The sequence below is a fragment of the Puntigrus tetrazona genome, unplaced genomic scaffold (genome assembly GCF_018831695.1).
Source record: "Puntigrus tetrazona isolate hp1 unplaced genomic scaffold, ASM1883169v1 S000000755, whole genome shotgun sequence".
In the NCBI taxonomy this organism is placed as follows: Eukaryota; Metazoa; Chordata; class Actinopteri; order Cypriniformes; family Cyprinidae; genus Puntigrus; species Puntigrus tetrazona.
The window spans coordinates 95,001-108,333 of NW_025048364.1; the positions used below are offsets into that span (position 1 = coordinate 95,001).

The window sequence follows — 13,333 nt, forward strand, 5'->3', positions numbered from 1 at the left end:
ATGCCCCGGGTGCTGCTGGGTGAACAGAAGTTCTCCATGAATACAAAGATACGGAGTGATAGATGACTGCGTATCACACCTCGTGAATCCCGCCATCATTTCTCCCGTCGTTTCCCATAACGTCCGCTCCGATAATTGAAGCAGAGAGTAATGGATTCATATTCACCCTCCGAGTCCGGTAAATAATTCATACGGACAATTACTGAGACGAATAGAGCGGCCGGGCTGGGGTTCAGGGGTGAGACGGACGCCCGAGGGCCGCTCTATCGACCCGGCCGCTGAGAAATCCTCGTCTGCTCGCGCGAGGCAAACAAAGAACAGCCGAGTCTCTTTGTTTGGTGCGCTGAGGCTGTCCTGGAGATCAATCCTGCCGGGGTTCGCTCGTCCTCATGCCGCTACAAACCTGTTGCTTTTTGACTCGGATCACAAAAAGAGAAGGTTTGGGAACGTTTTTGAAGGGTTGCGTTTTTTTTTTCACTGAAATGCGGCAGTGAGGATTTTTTAATTATCTAGACGCTTCATTCAGACGGTATGATAATTCATGTATTTCGCTCGGCGGTTTAGAAATATTAAAATACTGGTTGAATAGACACTTATATTTTAATGAATATAAACAAGAAAAAAACACAATACATTTTTTTATTATTATTCTTTAAAAGTAAAATGATGTAATAAACCCAGCGTTGTTTTAATAGCATTGAGAAACTATTATAGTTTAATAATATTTTGGACCTGTTTTTATATTATTTTGGTTTTGTATTAATACTTTTTTATCTCAGTTTTAGTTTGATTTATTTCAGCGCAAGTTAAACTAAATTAAAACGAGAACTGCTGCCTTGGCTTTCTTTTGTATTTTATTTCATTTTTGGCGAACTATAATGACCCAGCCATTAAAGTAAAAGTGAAGTAAAATACTGCTTGAACGGATGGTTTTAGTTTTAGGAATGAAAATGAAAATAAAGCGATGATGATGCACATTCATCACATTAGGGAACTGTATATATATATCTGCATATAGTGCGTGTTATTATCCGTACATCTGCTGCCATCAGGAGTGTTTTCACTCGTTTGAGAGTTCTTCTGTGATTCTCAACCCGAACTAGAGCAGAAGTTGAGCTCTGAGTCCTTGAATGAAGGACGTCTTTGTTCAGAAATGCTGATGGTTTGATTTGGCCCCGTCACGATCCCCCCCCGCTGTCTAATTAGGCTTCGGCGGGGGCTTGTAGTTTGTGTTTGCTCTTTGTCAGACGGGCTCTTGATGAATCTGGAGGAGCGCATTCCCGCCTTGTTCCTCCTTCCTGAGCGACCTGCGGCTGTCAGTCAGGCCGGCATCGCGTCTAAGACTCCTTTCAGAGATCATCCTTCATTACTGCTTTTACTGCGGCGCTTCCGACCTTCTCGTTGACGTTCTGCTTCCAGGGAGAGAGACGTAGCGCCGCCAACAGTTTCATTTCACCTTTATTTGGCCGCTTCCAGCTGGAGATAAACTCATTACGTCAAGGTTAATATCCGCTTCACGCTTGTGAAGCGTTTCGAATCCCGTCACGCGCGAAAGAGGCCAGACCGGAGAGAAGCGCTCGTTATTGTGACCGGAATGGCTCGGGAGGCCTCTGATGATGTTACGTGTTTGACGACGGAGAGCCGGAATATGTTTGGTCGGTCGTATCGCGCGCGAGCACTGTTTGTTTAGAGATGAGCGCCGTGAAACAGATAGTTGGAGGTTTTCTAAAGCTTCAGAGCGGACCAATGCCAAATCACTCGAGTCTTTTGTTATTCCGAGCGTGTCGTTCTTTGCGGTGGTTGTCGTAGTTTTATCGGCGTGCGCCCTCAGGCGGTGATGGTTTCTCTGCGTAGGCGCCTCAGCAATGGATGTGAATGGGTGCCGTCAGAACGAGAGTCCAAACACTGATAAAAGCATCCTGTCCCTCGGTTAACATCCGGAGATCAAGCAGCTCTAAACTAATATGTGACTGGGTATAAATGCGAGAGACAACAGGAGACGGCTCTTTAACCGGAGGAAGAGTTATTATGGATTGTTTTATTCTAGGTTTGCATCTTATTCGAGGTGGATTCTTCGATTTCCGGGATGTGTGTGAGAGCAGGCTGCGGTTAGCCGCTCTGTAAGTGTGTGTGATGCATCAAAGAAGGCAGACTGGACCGGTGTGTTTAACTAGCTGTCAGACAGCAGGAGATTACCTCTGTTCCTCTGCTCCGTATGAATATGGACAGGTCTGTCTGAAGGAAACACACACCACCGTAGCAACCGTGAACACACACACACAGTACAGTGAGCTCTTTGTCATTAGAATTAAACTGTCTGCTCTCATTATTGGAGGATAGACCACACACACACACACACACACACACACACACAGACACACACACACACACACACACACACACAGACACACACACACACACACACACACACACACACACACACACACACACACACACACACACACACACACACACACACACACACACACACACACACACACACACACACACACACACACACACACACACACACACACACACACACACACACACACACACACACACACTCACACACACACACACACACACACACACACACACACACTCACACACACACACACACACACACACACACACACACACACACACACTCACACACTCACACACACACACACTCACACACTCACACACACACACACACACACTCACACACTCACACACACACACACGGTTACTTACAGTACATGTGAAATTACTGCAGTTTGAGACTTTTTTTTGGCTGTTCTCAAAATAGTCGATGATTAGAGTTCATAGTCAAGAAAAGTGTTGGATGTCATGCAGAAATGTATTAATCAAGGCCACCAATTTATTTAATGTTAACCCAACTTGTTTTAGCAGAATCCATGCCATGAAAATAAGAATTCACTGCATCTTAATTTGTCCCGTGTTTAATTAAATCATGGCCGTGTGGGAGTTCCTTCTCAAACCACGGCCGCGATTTTACTGTTTGACTGTTTGTCCCATGCTTTACTTGTTTCCACGCACTGCGCGAAAACTAATTTCGAATTTAAAAAAAAGAAATCGGAACATTGTTTTATAAAAAAACAGAACTTCTTTTGCTGTTTCTATGTAACTAGCCTATTCGTGAAATTTACTAGCAACTTCTGAGCGAAAATGAATGCTCTATCAAATATTTGTCCAATGCACCAATTCGATCTTTGTTTCTGGGTCATTTCGAGTCTCGCCCATCTAGTTCTCCGTTAATAATGCAACTGCATTCATGATTATGTACAAAGAGGAGAACTATCAACTAATCTCTTCTGTCATCTCAAACTCAGCTTTGTCTCTCCATTACCAATGACTCCTTCGAGATTGTTTCTAGAGCGTTTGGGAACGTGATAGACCGGTTTCGCCGCATTGGCATGATAATGATGCCGCTGTTTCCTTTCATGCGATGTTCTTCGTGACCCAGCAGCACTTCTGGAGTATAACTGAGTGTCCAGACTCTCCTGAGATCAGATCCGTGTAAGTGAGGGATTGGTTACGGCACGCGGGTGGTCGTTGTTTTAGCCGGTCGAGTTTTAGCCGGCGGGACCGCTAGCGAAAGGACAGCTTCACCGCCGAAGCATTTCAGGAGTGATTGACAGCGAGTCCTGCCAGCCGTTTACCAGCCGCTTTCACCAGGCTCTGGTCAGTCTCGCCCGAGACGTTCAACAGCTGGTAGGGCTGCGCGATAAACCTCTACTGCAGTTGCATTACGATTAGAGGTGGGAAAAGTGCTCTGCTCAGGTGAAAGTAAGGCTTTTGCTCAATTAAAAAGTCAGTATCTGGCCAAAAGCACACTTGAGTAAAAGTAATTGCGCTCAAGCATTGCAAACGTCGAAGTACGCACATACAGAAGATTCGGTTAAAGGGAGAGAATGAAACTCAGTGTATCAAGAATTAAATGGCTTTAATTCATACTAAAGACTAGACGATCTTTCTTTGTATAACAGAAGCAAAATGTCACTACACAAAGTGAATATGAACCTCTGTTAATGATTCAGTGTCTTGAGTAAAACAACAGCCCTACGTAACAAACTAACATTTAAAACCTGACTTGTTCGCATTATAGGGACTAAAAAGCTTGTCTTCGTCTGAAGAAATAAAGTCAGAAACATCCGGGACGACATAAGAGTCTTCATTTTTGAGAGAGACTTCATCACTTTTAGTAACAACGTGATGCAGAGGTTACAGGATGCAATTAAAATATTTTACAGATATATATTTATTTATTTATAATATATAATGGCATATTATTAATGCAATTTATCCGAAGCCTGGTAAGAACGTGACACCGCATGAATTATAATTAAGCAAACACACAAAGTTCATTTAAACACTTTTTTTGGAGATGTACTAACGTTTAATTTTAAAAAAAAGAATAATTCCCGCAAAAATATGAATTATATTACAGTTTTTTGTCACTGATTGTGCATTCAGCCAATATATTTTACAGCTAATGCCTATTAAAGAGAAAGAGTAATGAATCCTTTTGGGGGGAAATTAAAACTTTTGAGGCTGAACTGTTGAACCCAGACATATTTCAGATTAAAGTCAAAACTGAAATAGAAATGTGTGTGTGCTTGAAACAAAGATCTGCCATCTCTCACACACTTTTGAGCTCACCTTTACCATATTTTTTAATCTGCATAAGATAAACATTTAATGTACTTTTTAACTTGAAATAAAAAAAGTACTGTTTCTTTCTTCAGAAATGTACAGTAAAAGTACAAGTAATCAGTTTAAATTCTACTTAAATGAAGTTAAATTTCCCCAAAATAATACATTAAACGAGTATTTTACGCCTCGGTTTATGATACTAAAGCTTAAAAACACCCACGGTGCCATTGCAGTTTTTTTAAACGGTAGTTTACGTCCATACTGTAGTACCAAAAACCTTGATTTTTACATGCGACGGCTCATAGACAAGAAAAGGGCAGACAGGGCAAACTCTACAAGCCCTGCTCATCCGTGAAGGAAAGCTGTGAGACAGAAGTGAAGTATACCTTGAGACGTGTTTCATGCACAGCAGGAGCTCTGTTTAATACGCCAGCAGAAACTGTGCTGTGTGTGGTGACGTTACAGGCGGCGCATGCTCTTTACATGTACGTGAAACACTTTATAGTGTTTCTTGACGCTCTTTTTATTGACTTTTTCAGAGTTTAACCCCCGGGCAGGAAATACAATTAAACAAAAACACAACAAACAAACTAACAACAACAACACAAAAATAAATAAATAAAAGAAATTAAATTTAAAAAAAATGTATAAAATAAAATAAATAAATATTAATAAACACATATATACAGTCCAAAACTTCACATATCTAATGCTTCTTCAATATTTCCAAAAATACCTCCCAGATAGCAGAAAATTCAGACAATTTCTTCCTTGTTATATAGGTAAGTTTCTCCAGAGCTAGACAAGAAATTAAATTTTTCAGCCATAGACCAAGAGAAGGGCAATTAGTGTTTTTCCATAATAAGGCAATAGAGCGTCTGGCCTGTAGTAAACACACATCAACAAGTTTTTGCTCTTTTAGTGACAAGAAGCAGGTATCTTCATACAGATTCAATATACACAGTAAAGGACATAAAGGGATTTTAGAGGAAGTAAATTGAGAAATATATTGAGTTTTCTTGACTCTTTTAACATTATAAATGAACGTGTTTCAGTATGCACGCTGAACTTGAAAACTGCCAGCAAAAATGCAACACGGTGTGAGCAGCAGTCAAGAGTACGGCTTTTGTTTCGCTTCTGTGTTTCGTTTTGGATTCACTCGATCCACTCTGGAAGCGTTCGGGCCGTTTTGAAGGAGCTGCTGCAGAACCGTTTGCGGCGGTTCGTCTTCTCTCGGCTCCCCGCTGAGCTGCAAAACAGTGGTTTGCCGCTCGCTCTGCAGCCCTGATCTCTCTCCACCCGCTCTTCTTGCGCTTCAAAGCGTCCCGTCCCTCGCCTCCACCCTGCATCTATAATACATGTGCTGTCACTCGGAGCTCCGGGCGGCTGAAGCACGTTTCTGAGAGCTTCACCACAAACACACATCTCACAGAACACCGACTCTACATCTTCATAGAAATATATATATATATATATATGTTATAGGTTTACATATTTATTCATGACTCGGTTATGAATAAATAAATTCAATCCGTGAGATTTTTAATGTTTAGTTTGTTTATTATTTTGCATTGCTGCATTTATTTTTTCTATATATAAAAAAAAATATATATATATATATATATATATATATATATATATATATATATATATATATATATAAATATATATATATATAAATATATATATATATATATATATATATAAATAAATATATATATATATATATATATATATATATATATATATATATATATATAATTGCTATTTCTAATATTAGTTTCCTGCTTTAATATATTTAAAAATTTATTTATTCATAAGAAATCATTCTAATATGTTGATTTATTACCATTGTCTATTATCATCATCATACTGTTACGCTGCTTAATATTTTTTGTTAGCTGTGATACTTACAATTAAAAATGGATTTGCCGTTGAATCATTTATTCAAAAGATTCGTTCAAAAGCGGTGATTCATTCCGTAATAAAACATGTGATTAGTTACGATTAAGTCCCTGAATCATTGATTCCAATGACTTTTTTTATAATTTTTATATAATTTTAAAATAATAGTTAGATAAAAAAAGTTTTAATCTATTATTATCAGATTAAAAACATATTTAAATACAAATGTTAAATGATTCTTTTAAATTAATGAAACATTTTAAATAGGCTGCAGAAATTAATGTTTTGTAACACATTATTTTTAGTTAAGAATGGTGGGAGAATCATGAAAAAAAAAATATTCTCAGTCTATCCAGCTCTACACAGAATAACAGAATTAAGCTGCCATTCATGCACAGGCTTATCATTTAAGACAGACGTCAGAAACTCAGCTTGTCTTTCGCATCTCATTTGCATGAAGTTCAGCACCGATGCTTTTCCTGTTTATCCGTCCTCTTCTCACACACACACACACACACACACACACACACACAGCATGTCCAGGTATCTCTGACAGTCCATCAGTCTCTTGTCTCACACCTCATTGGTCAATCAGCTCATGCAAAACACGAGGAATGAGCCAGTTTTCCCACAGATCTCAGCATTTGACGTGTCAGAGGAAGAGCTGGTTAAAGGCAGCATGCATGCACATCTTCCTCTTGAGTCTGTTATTCAGAATTGACCCGTATAATATCTAGCGTCTCTAAACGAAATGACAGCGATGATGTCTGCTTCGTTGTTCAGCACTTCTCAGGGCATGCACAGTAACACAGCTCGTTATAAACAGCTCAAATAATGGTTGTGATGTCAAAACATCGAATAAACAGGAACAGGAACTATTCGTGATGCACTTTGTACTGCATTTGTATCATCTTTTCATAAGTAATTGTAATTTAAAATGCATTGTAATACTAAATACACAATTCTTCTGTCTGTGTCATGCATTAAACTTTCTAAACGTGCTCTACTTTCTAAACTGCGCTTACAGTTATTTATGAAATCACACAAGGCCTGATTAATGTATTAAGACACTTGCATTATAAAGCTTCAAGTAAACAAATGATCAAACTTAAGCAGTTTGACTTTTTTTATTGGTATTAAAACGGTTATGTATGTAAGATTATGCATGTCGTAATGTCGCGTCCAATCAGGCGTTTCAAACAAACTCATGTTTTGCAGAAAAAACCAGTCCGATGTAAAGTTCCCATTTGAGACGTAATACTATGGAAAAGCGAAAAGCTTCTGCATGTTCAACTAAAAACGTGCCATGCTGCTGTTCAAGCAATCATTCAACCTAAATTGTGATGAACGTAATTAATAATCACAATTTCAATGGAATAATAAAAAATATGTGTTTGGTCGTAATTGTGCCGCCCGCTAAAAATGCAGCGCCGCGTCATTTCTCTTTGATGATAAATGTCATGACCTCCGTCGGATCACATCAAACCCTTCTCTGACCTTTAAGGTTGTTTCATGCCACAAATATTCACTTCTAGTGTCTAAAGTGCATGGATGAATCATTTAGAGTAAGACCAGGAGCGTTGAATAAACCACTTAGACTTGTTGCTAGGGTAATCTGAGTGGTCGCTAGGGTGTTTCTGTGGCATTGCTTTGTTCCGAATCAAACCGGTCTGATCCGGACCGAACCGGTCTGCTTCCTGTGGTCGCGTGAAGGTGACCCGCTGATGTTTGACGTCCAGGCTCGATCTCTCCCCTCGCTGTGTGTTCAATATAGAAGACAAATTTCAGTCCAGATTGCTCTGCTCCTGAGTGGAGGTTGTTTTAAAGGGTCCTGCTCTCCGAGAGCGTGACAGGCGCTTTCTGTTCATGTTCTGCCGCTCGTTCCGGGGCTCCTGTGGGATTTCTCTCGGAGAGATTTCTCATCACAGAGCTGCACGACTGTGAAAGTGGACTGATGGCTGGGACGCAGGGCATCGCTCATGTTTCTGAACTCAAATATTGAGCAGAATGACGCAACTGAACAATGTAGCAGCTCGAGTGCTATTCAAACATCGATTGGCTCGCGTTCAATTAATATTGTTTCAATACTGAATTAAGTTTTTAATGAAAGCTTGTGTGTGAGGATAGTGTTTTAGTGTGTGTTTTATCACGGCTATTCCCGTTTGTTTGGTTATTGACGTTTAATGTGTTCAGATACTGTTAAGTTGCTTTGAATCCTGAACAAATTGAATTATAACTCATTTATATTCTAAAACCACACAAACGTAATTAGCTCGAGCAGCAGATATGCAGCATATAATCGTTTCATTTTTTTTTACTTTGCGTAAAAGTTCTGACGAGGACTGTATCGTGCTTCGTCACACTGAACGTAATCCAGCGCTGCCCCTGCTGGACTCACTTCAGTGCTGTTTATCAAGACTTTCTAAACGTCACACGCATATCCGAGACCTGCACACACGAAATGCAATGTGCCTCACATCGCTTGCAAAATGAAGCACTGTATTTCTGTGATCAAAAAAAAAGACTGATTTCAGTCAATGCAAACAGAGAGAAGCACAGAAACAATGAATTATTACACATTTATTTCCAGGCAGAGCGAAAGGCGTGCCTTGCAGTGCCTTCACAAAAGGTGCAAAATCACTCTGCGCACCTTCACCTGGTCTGTTCCTCGCTGGTGGAACGATCTGCCCGTGGCCACTAGGGCAGCAGAGTCACTAGCAGTCTTCAAAACCTTCATCTTTTTTTCGTCTACATGACCCAACATCGATAGCACTTTCTTCTTCTCCTGCTCTTTCCTATCCTTTTCTTGTTATATTAAAAAAAAAAAAAAAAAAAAGCCTTGTGTCTGTGTTAGGTAAGACAAGACCCCACTCAGAGCACTTATGCACTACTGCCCTTTTGTTGATATTAACTGCTTCTATTGTCTACCTCATTTGTACGTTGCTTTGGATAAAGGCGTCTGCTAAATGACTAAATGTAAATGTAGGGACAGACGTTTGTGTCGTGAGGAGAAAAGACGTCTCGCTGTTACTGATTCATCATGCAGCTCAAAGCGTTATGGGTAGAATCTCATCAACAGATCAACAGTTTCACTGATGATCCAATACTAACCCAAAACCAGGATAGGCGCCTGAGTGAATGTGGTCTGGACTTTGTGGATGAGGGTCATTGTGTCAGAGACGCTGTAGAAGGACAGAGTTCCTGCTCCGTGATCCACAAACACTCCTACTCTACTGCTGATGGACTTCACAGGGAGAACAGTCTTTCTGTTATTGTGTATGAATAAGTAACTGGAGAAAGAGCAGGACAAACTCCAGGACTGATCATTATATCCAAAGAAACATTCAGCACCTCCCTTCCTGCTGATGCTCTTATATGACACTGATATACGGACACCGTTATCTCCAGTCCACTCCATCTCCCAGTAAGCGCGTCCACACACACTCTCTCTACACAACACCTGAGGCCACATGTTAAATCTGTCTGGACGATCAGGATAAGACTGCTTTGTGTTAGTGTAAGTAATCACTCTGTTGCTGTCAGACAGAAGAAGCCAATCATTCACTGTGTTCAGATCCAGAGTGAGCTGCTGGGAATCTGATGGAGATAAAACACACCAGAAACAGGAATTATGAATCCGTTTGATCTCTTCATGTTCAGTGTATGATCAGTGTCTCAGTACAGACGAGCAGATATCTGTGCTAATCATCATTTACATCTACAGGAACAACATGGACACATTTAGTTTTTCTTACATTGTAGGAAGTCGTTCCTGATCCTGGCAGATGTGACTGTGGAAATCAACAAGACACGAAACGAACAGAATGATTCTCGTGATCCAGACGTTTTTAATATGATGTTCTCTATAATGTGAGATGATGATCTGCAGGGCTTTACCTCTGTCTGAGATCTTCTGGAGCTCCTTTGTGCAGAAGTCCTGGAGTTTGTCTCTCAGCTGAAGGACAGATTCTCTCAGATCATCAGAAGAGAGGAGAGCAATAAAGGGATCGTCATTTGCGTCTGTAGATGTAGGAGGAGCTGAGAGAGAGACTGGAAACTCTACAGAAAACAGAAATCATCATCTCTATACTTCAGCAAATAACCTTCTGCAGCATCAGAATTGTGCATCTTTAGTAACTTTCTTCAATCCAGCACTTTTACTTCATCAGTTTCATTCTTCTTATATGCATTACATCACATTAAAGCTACATATTCTAGTATTTGAGTCTATGAAATAAAACCATATGTGATTGCCAGTTTACCTTAATGTTACAGATCTTCATGATCACATCCATCAATGTATTACAGGCAAAAATGATCAAGTTTGAAAATCGTTTGATCCAATTTTTAATTAAACGTTACTCAGAATCTGTACTATCAAGTTCACTGATTCCACCAAAATGCAATGAATCAAAATCTAAAATGTTTAAATGTTGGTGTAGTTAAACTGTTAGTGGCACTTCTTACATGAGCTGAAAGCCATTTCTGAGCATTTCTAGTCTTTCAGTAGAAAGTCTGGCTGATGAATGTAATACGACTCATGAAGTATTTCTCTGTGAGTCTCGTGTCAGAGCAGGATCTGCTCAAGTCTGATCTGTTCTTCTAGATGTGTGTTACCTGCAGGAACTGGATGTGATCCTGTGTGTGTGAAAGCTGCTCCAGCTCAGCGTCTCTTCTCCTCAGATCATTGATCTCCTGCTCCAGTCGCTCCAGTCGTCCTTCAGCTCGACTCACTGCTTGCTTTTCCTGATCTCTGATCAGTCGTATCAGCTCAGAGCGTCTTCTCTCAATGGAGCGGATGAGCCCAGTAAAGATCTTCTCACTGTCCTCCACTGCTGTCTGTGCAGAGCGCTGTTAAACACACAGTGATTCAGTGAGTCTGAACCGAGACCGAGACAAACTTCTCTTCTTCTCCAGACTCACCTTATGAGACTCCACAGTCTCTCTCAGCCGCTGGAGATCTTTCTCTCTCTGCTGGACTCTCTGCTGGAGCGTCTTCTGAGTCTCCTTCAGCTGATTCTGCAGGACAAACACATGATAGTGAATCTCACAGAAAACAACTGACACTAAATCATCACGAGAACAGAAGAGACCAATAAACATAGGGTGAGGCAGTTTAAAGGTCACTTTTCTGAACTGATAAACAATGGCTGTAGGTTAAAACTTCAGATGTGGTCATTGGTTACAACCATCATACATGAATTATCATGAAGCAAAAGCTGAATTTCTTCGGTCTAGTGTTAAATACCTGGTTCTCTGTCCTCTGGTCTTCAGCTGATACAGTGTCGTGGTTTTTATGTTCGATAATTGTACACATCATACATATACACTTCTGATCAGTGCGACAGAAAACCTCCAGGATCTTCTTGTGTTTCTGGCAGATCATCTCCTGCAGTCGTCCAGTGGCTTCGGTCAGATTGTGTCCCTTTCCTTTAAACCAACTCTCATGTTGTTGAAGGTGATTCTGACAGTAAGAGTTCAGACACACCAGACAGGACTTGACGGCTCTGTATTTTCTTTCTGTACAGACGTCACACTGAACATCTCCAGCTCCAGCGTCACAGTCAGCAGAGAGTTTGTTCATCTTCAGTTTCTCCACCACTTCAGCCAGTATGGTGTTTCTAGCTAAAGCTGGTCTTGGACTGAAGGTCTGTCTGCACTGAGGACAGCTGTAGACGCTCTTCTCATCCTCCTCATCCCAGCAGTCTGTAATACAGCTCTTACAGTAACTGTGTCCACACTGGATGGTCACCGGATCCTTCAGAAGATCCAGACACACCGGACACAAGAACTCATCCTGAAAAACTCTGGCTTCTGCCATTTTACTGCTTGAATATAAAGGCACAAACACACAACGGCTCAACTTAACTTTCAGTTTCTCTTTCCTTGGACTCATGTGATTTCCTGTATCTGTGTTTGTGACGTGTAAAGCAGGTTGGTCTTTTCAGCTCCGGTAGAGCCTCATTCCTACGGAGTTTATTTTTGACACACTCGGCTGTTCAAGTCAAGTCAAGTGGCTTTTTATTGTCATTTCAACTACATATAGCTGTGCAGTACATAGTGAAATGAGACAACGTTTCTCCAGGACCTGGTGCTACATGAAGTCACACTTACAACACAATACAAAAGAACTCACATACTGAGCTCAGACAGTGTCTTAGCCACATAAAGTGCAAAGTGTGCGGACTAGTGCAAACAGCAAGGGAGTAGAGTGCAAACCCAGTGTGCAAACAGTGCAAAGACAAAATTAGTGCAAGAACACAAAATACAAACAACAATAAATATGAAGTGCACAACAATAAATATGACGTGCAAGAATGCTTATGGGACAGGAAGTCCATTCAGGTGTGGTTATTGAGGAGTCTGATGGCTTGTGGGAAGAAACTGTTCAGCAGTCTGGTTGTGAGGGCCCAACTGCTCCGGTACCTTTTTCCAGACGGCAGGAGGGTGAATAATGTGAGTGAGGGGTGTGTGGGGTCCTGTACTATATCGTGGGCTTTGCGGATGCAGCGTGTGGTGTAGATGTCCGTGATAGAGGGCAGATCTTTTCAGCTGTCCTCACTATCCTTTGGAGGGTCTTGCCAATTCCCAAACCAGGCAGTGATGCAACTGCACAGGACGCTCTCAATGGTCCCTATATAAAACATCGTCAGGATAGGTGCAGGGAGATGAGCTCTCCTCAGCCTCCTCAAGAAGTAGAGGCGCTGCTGGGCTTTCTTGGTGATGGAGCTGGTGTTGAGTGACCAGGTTATCCGCCAGATGAACA

The 13,333-nt window shown here is 40.9% G+C and overlaps 1 protein-coding gene and 1 pseudogene across 3 annotated transcripts in view; one reads left to right on the top strand and one right to left on the bottom strand.

Moving 5' to 3' along the window:
* LOC122335333 (cyclin-dependent kinase 14) overlaps positions 1 to 56 on the top strand; it is a 79,664-nt gene extending 79,608 nt beyond the window's left edge. Inside the window, exon 10 of one of the 3 annotated variants that reach the window (XM_043233162.1) lies at positions 1 to 55. This exon is cut by the window's left edge and continues 138 nt beyond it. In XM_043233162.1, the coding sequence (XP_043089097.1) occupies position 1 (1 nt within the window). In that variant the 3' untranslated portion in view covers positions 2 to 55. The other 2 variants (XM_043233164.1, XM_043233163.1) reach the window with 2 other exon arrangements.
* Positions 57 to 9,357: 9,301 nt separating this feature from the next.
* Positions 9,358 to 12,442, bottom strand: LOC122335332 (annotated as a pseudogene).
* Positions 12,443 to 13,333: the final 891 nt, after the last annotated feature.